Source organism: Arctopsyche grandis, chromosome 10, assembly GCF_051622035.1.
Source record: "Arctopsyche grandis isolate Sample6627 chromosome 10, ASM5162203v2, whole genome shotgun sequence".
Lineage (NCBI taxonomy): Eukaryota > Metazoa > Arthropoda > Insecta > Trichoptera > Hydropsychidae > Arctopsyche > Arctopsyche grandis.
The window spans coordinates 8,065,448-8,083,218 of NC_135364.1; the positions used below are offsets into that span (position 1 = coordinate 8,065,448).

At 31.5% G+C, this 17,771-nt stretch overlaps 1 protein-coding gene across 1 annotated transcript in view; it reads left to right on the forward strand.

Moving 5' to 3' along the window:
• Window positions 1-12,227, forward strand: part of mim (missing-in-metastasis) — a 93,115-nt gene extending 80,888 nt beyond the window's left edge. The window contains exons 5-22 of the mRNA XM_077439633.1: window positions 1,107-1,198; window positions 1,277-1,395; window positions 1,476-1,592; window positions 1,672-1,779; window positions 1,854-2,114; window positions 4,322-4,414; window positions 4,820-5,075; window positions 5,165-5,373; window positions 6,694-6,760; window positions 6,943-7,058; window positions 7,315-7,426; window positions 8,471-8,683; window positions 9,849-9,986; window positions 10,067-10,225; window positions 10,304-11,047; window positions 11,121-11,315; window positions 11,398-11,531; window positions 11,628-12,227. Coding sequence (XP_077295759.1) covers window positions 1,107-1,198; window positions 1,277-1,395; window positions 1,476-1,592; window positions 1,672-1,779; window positions 1,854-2,114; window positions 4,322-4,414; window positions 4,820-5,075; window positions 5,165-5,373; window positions 6,694-6,760; window positions 6,943-7,058; window positions 7,315-7,426; window positions 8,471-8,683; window positions 9,849-9,986; window positions 10,067-10,225; window positions 10,304-11,047; window positions 11,121-11,315; window positions 11,398-11,531; window positions 11,628-11,735 — 3,241 coding nt within the window. The 3' untranslated portion in view covers window positions 11,736-12,227. The remainder of the gene's footprint in view (window positions 1-1,106; window positions 1,199-1,276; window positions 1,396-1,475; window positions 1,593-1,671; window positions 1,780-1,853; window positions 2,115-4,321; window positions 4,415-4,819; window positions 5,076-5,164; window positions 5,374-6,693; window positions 6,761-6,942; window positions 7,059-7,314; window positions 7,427-8,470; window positions 8,684-9,848; window positions 9,987-10,066; window positions 10,226-10,303; window positions 11,048-11,120; window positions 11,316-11,397; window positions 11,532-11,627) is intronic.
• Window positions 12,228-17,771: the final 5,544 nt, after the last annotated feature.

Sequence of the window (17,771 nt, forward strand, 5' to 3'; positions counted from 1 at the left end):
TTTTGTTGTAAACTTATTTACAAACAATGTTTTTGATTGATAGTAAGTGATTTTTCAGACAGTGGTGTTTATCAATTACTGGTATTTCAAGATTTTTTCAATTCATATAACCGAGCGATTGCATAAGAAAACCCTTGAACCAAATTGATATAAGCTATTTCTTTGTTGTTGAGATCTCACTTTAAATATTTTCGCATTAAGCAAGCTTGGTTGTATTATCTTTTAAATTTAATTTCTTTCAATTTTTCAAGTTATTAATTTAAACATTTTATACGAAAAAACCGAATTACATTTCTAGTTTGATTTCTGAAACCAGCTAATACTATGATATCAGATTTTTTAATATCAAAAATATAACTCGATCCAATCATGATGTCAGTGAGGTTATCTGCATAGTGATTAAACATATTTAAATAATATAAATAATCGAGTTTATTATATTGAAATTTTGTTTGGATGTTTTATTCTCTCATCTAATTATTATATGTATTTCAAATTAATTTTATATTGTTTCAAAATTCTGTAATTGTTTGAGCAGTTTTAGTATTTTATTACAAAATATTTTAGCCCAGCCTTTTAAACTGGACAATAAGTATCATATAATATAATAAACCTTGGAATTAATCACAACTAAATTTTTACTATAAAATTTTGTTTATTATAGTTTTTTTGAATAAAAGTTTGAGAATTATTGGCTCAGAAAATGTTTACATACATATGTTTGTACTATACGTATGTATGTATGTACCAATGTTTGACTGTTTTTTTGCTTTTTCTTTTTAAAGATTACAACTTTTTTCCCTTACCTTACCACTTAAAATACCAGTTTTTGTAAAAACAATGTTTTTATTTTAAAATAGAAATTTGACAAACCTTACTTTACCACTTAAAATACCAGCTTTTGTAAAAACAAAATTATGGTTTTTTACAAATAGAAGTTTGACAAATACAGAAATCAAATTATTCTAAAAGAATCATTGATTGAATGGAAAATTACTGTTTACATTCAAAGTCTGCCTTAAAAATGGAGTTATAGTTCACATTGAAAATAACTCGACAAATTAATACAGAGGGATAAAAGTAAATTGACCTGTTAAATTTTTCAGTGCTATTATGGACTGTCTAGTCAATCCTCTTCAGGAAAAGTTAGAAGACTGGAAAAAGACACTAATTAATTTGGATAAAGACCACTCGAGAGGTATACATAGTTTGCATTTGTATTTTTGTATTCGCAAGATGACAAAAATCATTAATATTACTATATTAATATTTATAGAATATAAACGAGCGCGATCAGAATTAAAGAAACGATCGACGGACACTTTGAGGCTTCAAAAGAAAGCTCGGAAAGGAAAAGGCGGTGATTTACAAAGACGCGTCGAAACATGCATGCAGGTAACTTGCCTATAGAATCAATTCTTATTATATTCGAAATGTGTTTTTATTTGAAAATGACCAATCGTTAATCTTTATAGGATGTTAACGAAAGGCGCCAAATTCTGGAAGATGCTGAAAAGAAGGCCGTAAGAGCCGCATTAGTAGAAGAACGGAGTCGATTTTGCTTATTTGTGGCATTACTCAAACCAGTTGTGGTGAGTTTCGTTAAGATGGGAATTCAATAATCATATATTTGTATTATATTTATGATCTGCATCAAAAATGTGGTTTTAGGATTGCGAAGTTGCGATGCTTACCGAAGTCGGTCATTTACAAGAAGGTAGCGGTCAATTGCTAAGGCAGACAAACGAACCTCATTCATTACCAGCGGCAAGCGAACAGGTTTGTATCATATCTACGCTTGGGTAATGAAATTTAGTTTTCAGTTGTATAAAGTTGTTGATTTTTTTATGTAGGTTATATCAGATCTGCAAGCTATCAGCGGTAATGTTCATTGGACGCCGCCATCATCTCCTCCATCGCCACGTCCGCTCGGACTCGGCAGCCGGAAGTCGTCATCATTGTGTTCCTCCATATCTTCTCTGAACAGTTCGTCTTCAGGTTCACATTCTGGATCTAGTTCAGTGCATCATCATTTGATCGGACCGAACGGTGCGCAGTCTTCCAACGGTGCATTACAGCCGACTTTGTCACATGCGAATAGATCCGTATCTCAGGTGAGAGTTTCGAAATATGTCGCATGATCCCTGTTAAATGTAAATTTTCATTTAGTTACATAATAGCATTTATTTTTTGACAACTTTTGAGTTTCTATTTGTTTATATTGATATTTAGATAATTTATGAAAACAAATGATGTAATATTCAAATTGTAAAGCTTTTGAAATGTCTTTTATCAATACATATTAGATTATTGTTGTAAAAAATTATGACATTGGTATTTTGCACTTAATATGTACGTATTGTGTTTTCATAATTTGTTAAATATTTATTCAATTTACTTTTTTCTATTTTTCTTTTTTCATTTCTTTTTATTTCTTTGTTTCTAGGTAAATCGTTTGATGTTTTCATATTTACACCTACCTATATATTTTTTATGCTTCAGTTCTATATATATGTATGTAATACATCGGTCTCCTTGACGAGCCAGAATGTTAAATTACAGAAAGCACAAATATCGGAAGGCAAAGATCGAAAATCGAAAGATCTCAAGTCGAAAGATCACAAAAAAAGGGTGCATGGTAAACGGTACATACTCACTTAATTTGCGCGAGCAGGATACAACAGGAACAAGAGGAACAGGCTTTTCCTCCCGTATTAATGTGCGCGCGCAGAATACGGGAGGAAAAGCCTGTTCCTCTTGTTCCTGTTGTACCCTGCTCGCGCAAATTAAGTGAGTATGTACCGTTTACCATGCACCCTTTTTTTTTGATCTTTCGACTTAAGAGCTTTCGATTTTCGATCTTTGCCTTCCGATATTTGTCTTTTCTGTATTTTAACATTCTGACTCGTCACATAGACCCGTAATACATATTATGTCTCCCTATTTTATGAATCCATTTCACTTAGCGTTTGTAATGATTAATTTAAGAACCATAAAATGATATATTATATGGATGTAGTTTTTAAAAGCTTTTATTTCTAATGAAATCATCCCACGTTAGTAATTTTTTGACATTTGCAATGTAAATACCAAGTAAAAGCAAGCTTATAAAATTTAGTAACAACACTGTTTCCTTTTATTATTTTTACATACCTGTTCTTACTTTCACTTACGATTACTATTATCAATGCACAAAATAAATCATGAAGTTTATTTAATTTACACTTGCCTTACTGTGATACAAAATCCGATAGCCACTGTGCTGGACGCCAAGCGTCCAATGTGTGTTTTAAATTAGAAATGTGTGTTTTAAGTTAAAATAATGCAAAATCTGCGAGCTTAATTATTGTAATTAGCGATAAAAATCATTTTATCATTTATTAAACGTCGAATAATATAAAATAAGTGCTAGAAATGAAAAAAAAAACGGTTGAAGTAGAGTCGTCATTTGAAGGCGGATATCATTCTCACACTGACCGTTGAGCGCGACGTGCTGAATTTCCCCCTTTTTCTCGCTTCTGTGAGGCACGTGTACAAGGGGCTTCCAAGAAATAATTATTTTTGTGGATATTGATCAATGTTTTTATTTCGTAATGACATAATTCGAATCATAGAAGCTTTGATGGGGGTATACATAAAATATGAAGACCCTGAATTCAGTATTATTGGAGATAAAATTTAAGTCCTGGTCACTCATTATCCATCACAGTGCGGCAAGTGTTAAAGATGTACATATATATTAATTTCTATTAAAGATGATTGATATTCATAACTTTCTTATGAAATTCGGTATTGTAACGATTCTTAAATGCGGCGATTTGTCAAATGTCAAGAAGTTATTTTTTTATTTGTTGTACTATATTAATTTATATATCTCTTGACATTTCAATATATGTATGCGGTTATTTATAGCATAATTTTAATGAAGAATGTAGCTTTTATAATCTGCATACATTTGTATAATAGTTTCCCAATGAGATTCGATGACGTCTAAAAATCATATAAAATATGCACATGTTTAATTTGTAAAAGTTATTCATTTCACACCGTTCATATTGGATTATCAGGATTGGATAAATTCTTACAATCGTATATACCTAAATATTTTCATCATAATATTATACTTTTATCATAATATCAAATTTTCATTATTTTGTACATATTTTTTTATAATAAATATGAAATCTTTATCATTTCAATTTCAACATTTTTCGAAAGTTTCTATTCAGTTATGTAATGTTGTCCGCACGTAATGAATGTTGTGAAGAAAAATTGAAATGATAACGATTCCATGGTAGTTAGTTGTTGTGTTTTGTATTAGCCGCCTCGTTTGGGCAGTATATCAAGTCGAGATTCTGGATTCACCTCTCAGGATACTCTTCATCTGCCACCACTTGTAGAATTTCGCAAAAAGGTTATTTTATGTTTTTATTTTTATTTTTGCTTTTTATTATATTGTTATTTTCTTATTACAATACAAAATTTTGAGCAAAACTAGCTCACTCACTGCATGCTTTTTGGTGTGTGTATGCAAAGGCTAGGGTTTGTGAATCAATATGAAATTTCTTTACTCTATAATTTTCGTCATCACTTTGTTCATGACAATTATTTTATATATGCTTATTATATATATGAATGTACATATGTGTGTATGTACGGATATGAACGAAATTTCTTTGTTATAGATGATTTAGTTTTAATATCGAAAGTAGTCGTATACATAACGCTACACTTGAACAAAATTGGAGAAAACTGAATTAACTTTATTGTTTAGTTTTTGGAACATACAATTGACTTTCTTTGTGCGATTAATTTTTAGGGATCAGATAACACATCAGCTGCAAGTTCTTGTACTACACCAGTCGGCAATCAAGACTCTCCGACACTGCACGCTGAAGGGCTAGAGTTACACGGTGAAAGTACAGATTCTCACAGCAAAAGTTTGGGCTCTGATTCACATTCAATTCTCCATGACGGCTCGGGGTCGGCAACTTGGCCTGATTTGAAAGATACAATGCAATTTGAAAGAGCCGCATCGGCAATCATGAGCGATAGACCACATACGATTTCTACAGGTAATAATTATGCATCGTATTTTTATACATTAGAAGTGTATCGAAAATTTTGATCTAATGTGTACTGATTTTTCAAAAATTTATTTCAGCATATGAAAAAGGACATTCAAGGCCTGCTCTAAGTGTGCACACTTTTACAGCGCATGGGTCATCGGAGAGTGCACTATCTTTAGTTACACATGCAAGCGGTAGTGCATCGCAGCCCGTGTCTCCGTGTTGTCCACCTCCCAGTACACTTAGAGGCAGTAGCAGCGTCAGTTCTCAAGGAATTATATATGCAAGGCCTCCCTTACCAATGGTAAAGATCAATTGATACTATGTGCATTGATAACATTGAGCAACAAAAAAAAAATCACCAGAGTGAAGACTAATCAATTTTTTATAAATTTGACCCACTGAATTCGAATATGACAATGATTTTTGTTGGTTTTTTTTCGTTTATGAACTATGAGCGTTTAAAAAATGCGCAATTTGTACAGATTTTTGGCTTTTGCAGTCTTTAACAAAAAAATCTAGTATTGCTGTGCCAAAAGTAAGTATCGGAATCAATAGTCAGATGTTTTTTCTATTGATTGTGATTTTTATTGCTTTAAAATACGTATAGTTAATTATCTAGCGAATTAAAAAATATCCTCTTTTACACATTCTCGAGTTATTATATCCATTGTACAAGTTTTGTATTTAATTACAAAAAAAAATATTTTTTTATTTAATTTATGATTGGTTTTCAATGTCAATATTTTTTTTCCAAACGTACTAATTCGAGTCGCAAATGATTTTAAATTGAGTTATAAAATGCTATTATTATTAAAAGAGGTGAAGAATGGAGATTTTTACGCTAGAAGCGCATCATTCGATCTCGCTCGCTCACACTCGATCACAAGCGATGAGCAGCCCCAGCTAGATCATTTCATATCATAATTTTAAAACATTTACTTCTCGAATTAGTACTTTCAGATAAAATAAAATAAATATTGGGATTGAACACCAATCCTTGTAAACGGTAATTGGATTATTAGTCACATTGCGACCGCCCAAAAGAAAATTTTTGCCATGAAAATCACGAATACTGAATATTTTCCACTTGAGTTCTCGTTAGTTTGATGAACTTTTCGGCTGCCACATGTTCCGTTATAGAGATTTTAGTGACTTTGGGGCGAGCGCTTTGTGACCAATAATCACCAAACCTTGTAAACGTAGTGAAATATAAAACTGGCCCAATAAATGCACGATAGCTTGAGCAAAAATGTGTAAAATTAAATATATATTTTTGGCTTTAAAAATTCGGTAAATAATTATTTATACGTATTTTAAAACTAACATCAAAATCAATATAAAAAGCATCTGGCTATTGATTCCAATACTCATTTTTAGCACAGCAATACTCGATTTTAAGTTAAAGACTGCAAAATTCTGTAAAAATTGAGCATTTTTTAAAACGCTTTTATCTCAAACAAGAAAACGCCAGCAAAAATCATTGTCATATTCAAATTCAGTCGGTCAAACTTAGTAAAGGTAGATTAGTTTCCACTCTGGTGAGTAAAAAACGTGATTTTTTTTGTTGTTCACTGTAAAAATCAGGAAAAATTTAAATCGTTAATCATGAATTTCGTTACAGAGATGTTCATCTTTAGAACGCCCCACAGTACCTGCTAAATGTTCACAGGGTAACCAGTCGCAGCATGGTGAGCATAAAATGGGAAAGCCATCATCGTTGCCCCCTCACCTCACTAAAGGCATTAATTTTTAATTTACCTTTTTAGTATAATGTTAGAAGAGTAAACTTTTAGTTTTGAACATCAAGGTGATTTTTTTTATGAGTACAATTATTCTCGGTGTGTTTTTCATTTGTATAATATTATTTCAGAACCACCGCAAGCGACATATGTAAATATGTTTGAATTGGCGACGATGGCAGCGAATCGTGCACAAGGATTGCAATTGTCTAATCCCGCTGAACATGGACATGTTGTTCACGATAAGGTATAGCGTTTAATCTTGCTGTGTTGTGTGATGATTAGAGGTAGGACCGGAAGCGTGTCGTTCTTTGTTTATTGTTCGCCGTGCATTGTCCATTTTTATGATGCACCTTTTTTTTGCACGCTAGCTTTGTAGTTTGCTCTATTTCCTGAAAAATAGACCCAAAACGCCCTGTTTCCTGGAAAAAGCACGCTTCCGGTCCTACCTCTAGTGATGATTTTGCTTATGAATTGAATGTAATGATTTTTATTAATTGCAGCCATGTGAAAGCAGTACCAGCGAAAGCTCCTTAGAATCTTCTAGTGGCTATGGTAGTCAAGGAGGTTGTCCCGTTGAAGATGGAGGTCAATTTTCTCAAGTATCTGTTGAAGGTGAACTTTGATAAATCATTTTAATATATATATGTTTTTGATTAATAACATAATTGAAGTTTTGCATTTGATTTTTTATCCTAATCTTTTGCTTGAAATTTTTTACTGTTTTTTAATGTATTTGTAATGTAATATAATATTGTAATTTTTTGAAGTTTGATAAAATCATGAACTACATAATATGAGCTGTTATATTTGAAAGTGGTGGAAGTTCAATTTTCAATTACAAAATCACTATTTCAATTTGACTTAATTCACAAATTGTTATCACTACTTTTAATTCGATATGTCCAGAATCTCAGAAAGGCAAAAATATTGTAAAACCCAAAACATTATATTTAATGTTTTGCGAGATATTTCCCGAAATGAAGAAAAGTGGGTTTCAAATATAACAGCTCATATGTATGCATGTCCATTTTTTATTATCATATAACGTAGTATGATAATTTATGCTTAATTCATTGTGTGAAGATTGATTAAAAATATTTTACATTAAATTCTTAAATAATCTTGCATTATGAGCTTCTTTTTTATATTATTTGAATCATATATATGATCATGGTAGTTTGAAAAAATGGATTTGTTCACTAAGAAAACAAAAATGTCTTTAAAACATTAATGTAGATACGAGTTTGTGTTTACTTATTGACTTTTGTATATTGTATATATGTATGTATTGTTAAAAAGGCAGTTACTTGTTTGGTGATCATTTTTATACAATCAATATAAATGTATTTAAAAAAGTTGTTCTTTTAATTAGAAAACTTGTTGAATTTTAATAAAACATTCTTTAAAAATACTGCCCTAGTAAACACAAGCCTATAAAATATATTGTTCATCATTAAATTGAATAACTAATTTAACTGAATTTCAGTCATGAGCTGATTGGTTTGCACGACACGTATTATATTATAATATAAGTCATTTAACGGCTTGAAGTCGCATTGCATGAAATTTTTAATTAGTGCTTAGATCTTTTGCTCATGTGTGTTATGTTTTGCTGCATGCTTGCTGTGTCTTCGTTGTCAATGGGTTATATAGCAGAGAGTGGAGTTACACTCGTCGATATAGAGGTCAACTCGGGCTTTCAAGACTCATGCTTAAATAATAACGGTAACGACGGCCTCAGCATGTCTTTATGCAGTCTCGACGAAGCTGTTAGAAATATAGATGAAATTAATGCGGCTCCAGTAACCTTTGCAACGATAAATAAAAGCAAGCCATGTGTACCAAAACGACGTCCATTATCAATGACTGGTGAGTTTGAATTTTAAAACATTGATATTAGTTATAAACAGCTTATTTTATCATCATTGTATATTTTAAAGGTTGTGGCTATTTGCAGGTACTATATCTGCAAATTATTGGCTATTTGCAGGTACTATATCTGCAAATTATTGGCTATTTGCAGGTACTATATCTGCGACAAGCGCAAAGCCTTCTGCGCATGCGAGTGAACTTATAATCCGATTATAATTTCTTACATTTAATGTATGCTAGACTTGTTTAATCAATCGTTCATTATTCATGAGGCAAATAAATTTCGCACGTTATTATAATAGATTTATATCATTTTGCTAGTTCGCGGCTTGTACTTGTATGTAGGTATTATACGTTGTATATGATAATAATTTCTAACAATAAATAATATTAACTAATTTGGATTATATTTTTTACTCTACGTCACTTTACGAGTTCGAACTAAATTTTGAGAGGTTTAAAACAAAATTTTAACAGTAAACGCGCTGACAGTGACAGTTCACGCGCATGCGCAGAAGGCTTTGCGCCTGTCGCAGATATAGTACTTGCAAATAGCCGATAATTTGCAGATATAGTACTTGCAAATAGCCAATAGTTTGCAGATATAGTACCTGCAAATAGTCACATCCTATTTTAAATTCTTTAAATATATCATACATTCATTTGTTTACAATTTTTGTAAATACATTCATATATAATTTTATTCGTGCGTAGTATTAAAGGTGAATAAATGATTTAATCGCATTCCTGTTATTAATAATGCTATTTGTAATAATACAATGTATTTATACTTTATTTTATATTGATGCAACGTTTTTAATTATTTTTGGATGGCAGCGATTACAGTAGGTAATAAGTTTGTTGTATTTTGATGCTTCGTATTTAAAATTGCACGTTCATATTTTAGAGTTTGACTTGTTTTGTGCTAAATAGCTTTTAATTGAAGAATTATATTTTAAAATTTCAATTTAAATCGCATACAATTTCAGGTATACATACTTATAATAGCAAGTTTATGAATTGGGCTTTAATTTAACCAATTCATAGATAAATCCACATTTTGGTAAAGTTTCACAGTCTATTTGATGTATATTAATAAATCAAACACAATTAGGAAAGTTTTGTAATTTATGGTGTTTAACTAGTTATTCTTGGTTTTCAGCAACTTGTCCTCCTGCTGGACTTCGATTAGCATTAGCTGCTCGACGTGGTTCAGCCGGAGGAAATCCTGGGAAACCTCCTCCTCCTGTTCGCCGTTCTAGTAGTATATCCCGTCCACAAGGAATGCCCGGTCATCATGGTAAAATTAATTTTATTAGAATGTTCAAAGCTATTTGTAATTTGTGTATTTTTCAATACTGACACGTTTTATTTTCGTAGAATATGCAAGCAGTAATCAAATTGGTCAAGGATCAATTCATTGTGAAGGAGATGATAATTTACCTCCACCTCCTGCGTTTTTACTCAATCCGTCTGATCATCAGCAGATTGAATCTCACCTACAGTCCTCATCCAGAAGCTCTACTCCCGTGTCACACGGTTATTTCATTATAAATCAATTGAATATGTATATAAAATATGTATTGTTAGAGAAATTTATTTTTATTATGTTTGTAGGCAAGGGTATAAATGTAGCAGAAACAGTGAAGGCATTGACAGAATTGAAACACACTCCAGCTAGTCCTAGTTTGATTAGGAGAAGTGCAATTTTACAAAATCAACCAACTACTAACGCGCCACCTAATAATCCTGCATCTCAGTCGATGCTCACTTCATTTCAACAGTCGAAATCTGCGTTTACAGCTCTTCAAAATAGCAATATCAATCCCATTTATGGAACTACTGGACACAAAATGTTCAATTACGTCGATCAGAATAATTCTATTTACGGTTCGAGGAATAATATCAATGTCAATTCAACCTACTATAAGGGTAATAATATGATCCACAATGTTAGCGAGAACTGTGATGAGAAACAAAATCGGAGCAATTCAACTAGTTACAGTGCAACTGTAAGCTACAGTTCTAGCGCAAGCTCATCGATATATAGTGAGAGTACAATGACAACTTTTGGCCAAAAAACTCCAACAATGCAAAACACATCACCATCGGGTCACAATACCTTCGGAAGACAAATTACCTCTGTAGAATATTCTCAGAACGTTGATAAGAAAAATCCATTCTCATCCGTCAACTCCAGCGGAAATTCAATTTACGCTCAACCAAGTCAAATTATAGCCGGCTTTAATAATTTAGGATTCGGCGGAAATAGAAATAATGAAGGGAATATGAGTCCTCTAGCTCTTAGAAAAATGACTTCAACTCCACGCTCCCAAAGTGCCGATCGCAGGGGCAGCGACTGTTAGTATTTTTTTTATCAGTATTATGAAAGTTAATATTTTTCAATGAAATCATAATTTATATTTAATTTCAGTTGGAAATAGTGGAGGATTAATTGCAGCAATTAGCGCTCGACTTGCGCCACAGCTATCACCAAGAAATAGTCGCAGAAGCGTCAGTGGAGCAAGTGAGAATGATTCTCATTTATACCACGGGTCTTCCTTTAAAACGTCTCAAGACTCGCTCGCTTCTCACCACTCGCCGTCACATAAAAATTCTTATCAAAAAGGTAGATTTTATTAAAGTAGAGTTGAAAAAATAGGTAAAGGTTTTTCATTAAACGAATTTAATCCCTTATTTTGAATTTGAAGGATCTTCCAATGTTGTATCTGCAGTACAGCCAGCATTTTTAGATAAACTAAGTGCAACGTTGAAACAGCGACAAGCTTCCAATTCACCGAATCGCGCTTTCGCTGTTAGGCAAATAATTAATACGAAGGCACAGGTATTTATTGTAAATACATATTTATCTTTTGTCTTGATTTTAATTATTTCACATTCTTATTAAGATTTTTAATGCAATTTATCTTTGGTCCCACAGCCAGATCCTCGGATTTGTCATGGATCTCTTATGGAACAGATTAAACGAGGCGCGACTCTTAAAAGAAATAAGCATTGTAATGATCGTTCAGCTCCAAAGATTCGTTGATTTTTTTAAATAACGAAGAAGATTATCCTATTAGTTTATTATTGCTTGAAAATTATTAAATTTATTTTTACATTAATATGTTGTATTTTAATGTTTATTTTTTCCTTCATATAAGTTGACACTGCTATGTATATGTACTACATATGAAAATACATTTCAATAAATTAAAATTTTTAAAATGTTCCACGTATGATTCAAAATTATATTATTTAACTTTTCATTGGGAGAATTTGAGGTTTTTGTTTCTAAATTTAATTAATTCTATGTTGGATTATTATTTCTTTTAAAAATATGTCATTTTATTTTTGTAAATTTTAAAACAAGTTGTGAGCATTTAATTATGTAGCAATGGAAATAATAATAAGAATATATAGTTTACTAAAGTTTGTATTCTTTAGGTCACGGTTTTTCATTAAAGATTACTTTAAAGACAATATTTATATATTTCCATAAATGTTATGTATTATGTAAATTAAAATGAATAATTTAATATATTTTTGGTTTCTTTTTGTAATAAGTATACATGTTGCATATAAAATATAATACAATATTAAAATAAAAGCTTTTGTGTAAAAAAAAAATTAATTATGTGTATATGTCTTCTCCAATAATGTTTAAAAATATATTTTGAATTTTGTAAATTACGGATAGTTTCAAATCGCACTTGTTTCTACAGCATTGTTAGCCGTTTTTAACAAATTAGACTGAAATAAAATTGGTATTAAGTTATGTAAGTTAAATTTTTTCTACTGATCTCATATTTCATAACGCAATGTTGTGAATTTAGTGTCCAACATATTAACATTTCAAATTCTTGTAAATATTACATATATAGAAATGCTACATATTTTTTTTATATATGTATTTTGTATAAAATATTAATCTATAATAATTACATCAATATACAATTTATTTCCTTGGAAAGTTTAGTACTACATGTGTGTGTGCATCAAGTTTATATATATATATATATATATATATATATATATATATATATATATATATATATATATATATATATATATATATAATAAAAAAAAGCTGTGCACCATATAGGTACATATTTTTGTGGATACGTTGTCGGTGCTCATATGCAAAAATTGTTGACGACTGTAAAACGGCAGTGGATAGTATTGAGTGTCAGTATTTATATATATATATATATATATATATATATATAAAATAATATAGATATGTCCATTAATCTGGTTGTAATTAAATAATATTAATATTTGTTCTGCAGTATACATACATACGTTCATTATTTGCAACTTTCATGTTTATATAATAAATTGCAATAGTAACGATAATAAAAACGAGTATTTTCAATAATACATGTGTACATATCAATTGAACTTGCACTTTTATGTACTTATATTGAATAAGATAATGTTTATTAAAAAGTTACAATTGTACTTTTATTTGATTTTCATAAAATTCACAGATATGATGAAAATGTTGCTCATCATATTTCAAATACATTTCCGTTTTTTATTTTTAAATTTAATTTGTTTTAAATTATGTGAAAAACTAATAATATTATATTATAATAGAATACTTGAAGGCTTCCCAAATTCTTATAATTTACGGAACCCTAATTAGTGTATCCCAGTTTTAACCCTTCTATGTATTTAAAATGATAGCTTTTCGGACATTCAAATACCATAATTGAATGATAACTTGTTAGTCATTGCCATGAACTCTAGTATTAATCACTAAATAATGAATATCCAGTTTGTTTAAAAACAAATAATTTTCGAAAAGTTTAATTACTCTTGATGTTTGGATAATTGTGGAGTTTTGCAGACTTTGTTGACTCTAACGAAAAAGTATTATATTGTGAAAATAAAAAAGAAAACTTAATATTGAGATAGTGATGTTGAAAAATTTGAATTGCATTCCCATGATTCTTCGAATGCATGGTGATATGAATAAGCTGCTAGCAACAGTGTAGTAAAAGGATATGCAATATACAGAATACTTGGTGTTACCAAATCCATTTGCAAAAAAAGTGACTGATTTTCAATTCATATGTATAATACACTTTTCATATCAAGCTGAAGTCAATTTACGAATAACTACGAAAGATCATTAGAAACATATGCCTTTACTGAAGACTGGCCACCATTTTTATATGCACTTTAAAATTTCGAGTTTCATTTATAGTTCATCATCATATTTCTAAAACTAATACGATTACAATTTTAAACGGTGAAAGCTTTCAATTTATCGATATTTCGCAGTTTAGAATATTGTGGAATTTAGGAGTGTACATATATATAGTAATATGAGTATGTTATATTTAAAAATGTTTTGTGTCAAATATTTTTCGCATTTTATTTTGTATTAAATGATTTGAATATATTTATTTTGTCATACATATCGTGCGTTTAGAGATATCAACCATGAAAATTTTATTGTATATGCCAGTTTGCCTTTTGTAAATGTTTATGGTCATTTATAAATGTATGTCGGCTTATATGGATAAATAACTGTAAATAAACTATTATTTAACCTGAACGTTTTATTTATATATAATTTTTAATGTGCATATTATTCCTAACCGACATGTATGTATGAAAGAAGTGCTTGAATGACACCCGAGAGAATGTGACAGGGTGCAAGAAAGGCCACAGATATTTCACGTTGGTAAATATCGATGGATAGAATTTTCAGGTGCCGGATGTTCCGTGATTGAGATTTTAGTAACGCCAGATCGTTTTTGCCGGATAATCATCAACCAGTGAAGCCATTTATACAAATTTGTAAAATATACAGTAATTGCAAATAATGGATGATAAAAACATTGAAAATAGAAGGAACAATATATTCGTGTGAAATGGAATATATCAAAAGTTAAATAAAAAAATAAAATAATTCGAGTGTGACCAACCCATGACGTTATCTATGTATTTGAGGAATATAAGAAAGTTACAACACAAAATTCGATATTGAACCGTATAGACAGATTATGAAATACTAATAACTATGACAGCGATACAAATTGAGCGAAAATTTATGGAGACTTGCACAAGACAAAAGTTCTATTTCCGGTTGTCGGATTTTGTTCAAATTTTTTTTAATACTTAAAATCACCATCAGTATTATACAAATTAAATATCAAGAAGATTAAAATAATTTAACAGGTCAAAATAAAATAATGAAATATTGTTTTAAAAAAAAATACTACTTCCGATTTACGAACTCTGACCAAAACATTAGCAGCTCTAAGTTAGTAACTGGTCACACCCGAAAATTGGTTACGAAAAAGCTGGTCACACCTAAAAATTCAACCAATTTTTAATTTTTGGGTGTGATCAGTTTTTTTGTGACCAATTTTCGGGTGTGACCAGTTTTAGTGTGACGGGTGGTCACATGTGACCGATCTAGAGCGACCGGTTGTCCTGTGACCGGTTCACATTTGACTAGTAATCACCGAACCAGTGAAACATATAAAAGCCTTGTGAAAATTAGAGTGGCGGAAGACTACCTTTATTCTACTATAATAAAACAATGTTAAATCTACGTATTCATAATTATTCGACATTGAGAAATTATATTCATGTCCGTTGTTGCTGGAACAGTTGGGACTTTATGTCCCTAATAATTATGTGCGTGGTAGACATCATCATTTGATGGTTGTACCTGCTGCTCGCACAGTTCTTTTTTGAATGGCTCCTATTCCAAGAGCTATTCGACTTCTCAATGAAATCGTTGCTGCCGTCCCTGAATGTGATATTTTCCACCTTGGGGAGCGTAGATTATCGGATGTTATTTCAACATATTTATCTGGTAACCTGCGCTCATCATTACTTTCTTAATTTGAATGTGTTGTATGAGTGGAATCTTAATCTACTCTCTTCCATTTGGGCCTCGCTGTGATTTTATTTTTTATTCATATTTTGTTTGATTTATTTTACTTTTTCTTTCTCCTTTGTACATTTTTATGTACTATTTTAATTGTATTATTATTTTCCTTTTGTGACTTTTTTATTATTATTTTATTTTACCATGTTTTCTGCTTTCTAATTTTTCTGTTTTTTACTTGTATTATCTTTGATAAATGTAGGCCATTGTGGTGCATTAGGTTCTTCCTGTAATGCCACAATGGTCCAAAACTATTAATAAATAATAAATAATATTGATCAACAGACATATTTTCGGGTTTGGTGCAAACGATCGACAAGCGCCAGACAGACTGAACCATAGATTTACTGTATGGCTGCTTTAAACGCAATTCTCGACTTCACGAATGATAGATTGCACATCAGATGACGAGTAACCTTTCGATGTGCACAGATGCAATTATTAAAATTGAGTTGGATCTTTCTGGCAAGTTTAAGCACATAACGTATACAGGGTAGGTATGTCGGATAGATTTCGCTTAGTGTAAGTACACGTGTCGTTAATCTGTGGTTCAGTCTGTCTGGCGCTTGTCGATCGTTTGCACCGCATCGCATATTTTCATAACGATTCTATTCCAGAAATTAAGAGACATAGGCGCCGTCCACACGCACGATATCTACTACCGATATTTGCAATATTTTCCATATCCAGTTCCTAAATAGCAGCCACAGGTTGCAATATGGGAACTGGATATGGAAATATTGTGTGTGTAGACGGCTCCATAAAGATTGCTTTGGCTCAAAGATATGGTCAGAATTATGCTTGTTTGTGGCAAAGGTTGGGCTGTTAGCCGGCTGTCAGATCGGTCGTGTGACTCTTGTGTAACTCTCTGTGTAGTATACCGTGAGATATTTGTTTCGGTAGACCTGAAATTACTTTACGTAAATATATTGTCAGTAGTGATCGTGCGTGCGGTGCGAGCAGCAGCATGGCGACAACGACTGCAGACGACGCTCTCGCTATTGTCGGTTTAGTGGTAGCTCTGAGGTACACAAAAGAAAAAAGACACCGAAAAATTTGGTCTAAACAATGGTTACAAAAAAGAAAGCACTATTCACAACATATAAACTTGACGAATGAACTTAGATTCATGCCAAAAGATTGGCATAATGATATGAGGATGGACGAGGATACTTACCTAAAGCTTTTATCGTTAGTGGCACCACTCATTCAGAAGAAAGACACCATAATGAGAGCAGCAATTTCACCCCACGAAAGATTAAGCGCCACGTTGCAATTTCTAGCTACAGGAAGAAGCTACGAAGATTTGAAATTTTCAACTATTATATCAGCTCAGTCTCTCAGCTCTATTGTTCCAGAAACCTGTGAGGTTATTTACAGAGTTCTACACAAGGAATATATAAAGGTAAGCTAATCATTTTTATTTTTTAAATGTAAAATAAACATGTAAAATAAACAATGTGAATCGTATAGTATCAATAATGTCCATCTATAATGGTTTTTGAACAAATTTTGAACTCAATACAAGTCATCCGTATTTCCCAGGTATGAAGAAGGAGATGATTTTTTTTTTTATTACAATCAATGTACACTCGTCATTACAGATCGCTCCAATGCGACGAGAGTGACGTATACAGACAACGTATACAGTAAGTTCAATAAACATCGAATACATTAATTAATCAAGTACAGAAATAATAATCATAGAGATATCTATGGATTATTTTTAGATATTGTGCACAATTTTTATACGCATAATAAACACGAAATTATAGAGACATCTATAGATTTTCTCAGATTTCTGTGCATAATTTCTTCAAATTATACACACAGATTTTTGTGACAACAGGAAATTATCTATTGCCAATTTTCAGGAATTGTGTTCAGACTATGTCTGATGATCGGCTTTCGTGGCCTTACGACCCACGATTTGGCCGATATATTTTTGTGCTGGCCACCCTGAGACAGCGGTTAGCCCACAAACTGACAGTAGTTCGATAACGGTATTCGCGTAAACATGGTGGGTGTTTACGTGCTTAGCTCCTCGCCACCGAAATCACCAGCTAGAGGCTGGTGAGGGTTGTGACGATACTTGGAGACCAGCTCCAGTATCCGTCCGGTGTGCACCAGAGGAAGCCTGGTCTGTCTTCGTCCAGAAGGCAGACAATT